Consider the following 941-nt stretch of genomic DNA (forward strand, 5'->3'; position numbering starts at 1 on the left):
GCAGCCCCTGACGCAATCTTTATCTTTCCTTGGCAGGTTCATCACTTCGAACTCTCCTCTAGTCAAGACATGCTGCCAAAAAGGAGAAAGATCAGTGAACCGAAGGAGCAGTTTTAGTTCCTCCTGCCGTGCTCCTGGTGCCGGGTGTTGGGGGGAGTTCCCCGCACCGCTTCCGTGTTGTTGTTTAACGTCAATGTTCATGTTTAAAAGCCTTGTAGGGCTCTTACCTGTTCTATTTGTTGTCAAAATGCAGCGTGTTTCAAGGGAAGAAAAAAGAAGCCCAGCTTCAGAACTTAGTTTATAGGAGGTCATACCCTGTCGGGAGGGACGGACGGTACCCGGCTGCTGACGTAACCCAGGAGATTTCTGTAACGAAGGTGATTTGGGGGATTTGGCTCCGTGTTTAAATCCTGGGGGGGACTGTGATGTTCATTACCCCCGACACGAGGTTTCACCGGGAGCTTTGGGCTGCGTTTCCTGGCTCCCTGCCCTGCCGGGGGGGGCACCAGCCCCCTCCAGCCGGGGGCTGACCGGAGCTTTGCGGAGCTGGCTCAGGAGGCAGGCGCAGCGGCGGTGCGGTTTTTTTGCTTTTGCTGCTGGGATGGGGGGGCCTGGTTCTCTGCGTCTTGCAGGCTGAAGGCACCAGGCTGAAGTGAAACCCAAGCCTTCCTCACACCCAAACGCAGGAGGCCCGGCGCGTCTGCGGCCGGCACCCTGCGTGACGGCGTGGGATGCGCTCAGCCCGTGCGGACGTGGGCAGGGTTCCTTGCAGACGCTGGGCGCGGCGCCGGTGCTTTCCCTGGCAAAATCCTTGTTCCTCTGCGGCCGGGGGGGAGGCTCAACCTTTCGTCTGTGACTTTTACAGTGATGCCTTTGCCTCGTTCCTCAAGTAAAACATCGTTAAAAATAACGCCCGTGTTGCGCATGGCTTTCCCGTGTGG

The 941-nt window shown here is 57.6% G+C and overlaps 2 protein-coding genes across 2 annotated transcripts in view; both read left to right on the plus strand.

The window, feature by feature from the left end:
- HORMAD1 (HORMA domain containing 1) overlaps positions 1–910 on the plus strand; it is a 16,278-nt gene extending 15,368 nt beyond the window's left edge. The window contains exon 14 of the mRNA XM_035903948.1: positions 37–910. Within this exon, the coding sequence (XP_035759841.1) occupies positions 37–117 (81 nt within the window). The 3' untranslated portion in view covers positions 118–910. The remainder of the gene's footprint in view (positions 1–36) is intronic.
- The window catches only part of GOLPH3L (golgi phosphoprotein 3 like), a 10,139-nt gene continuing 9,493 nt past the window's right edge, over positions 296–941 (plus strand). The window contains exon 1 of the mRNA XM_009648449.2: positions 296–377. The gene's annotated coding sequence lies outside the window, so the exon portion shown is untranslated. The remainder of the gene's footprint in view (positions 378–941) is intronic.

The sequence above is a fragment of the Egretta garzetta genome, unplaced genomic scaffold (assembly GCF_000687185.1).
Source record: "Egretta garzetta isolate BGI_Z169 unplaced genomic scaffold, ASM68718v1 scaffold141, whole genome shotgun sequence".
NCBI classification, from domain to species: domain Eukaryota; kingdom Metazoa; phylum Chordata; class Aves; order Pelecaniformes; family Ardeidae; genus Egretta; species Egretta garzetta.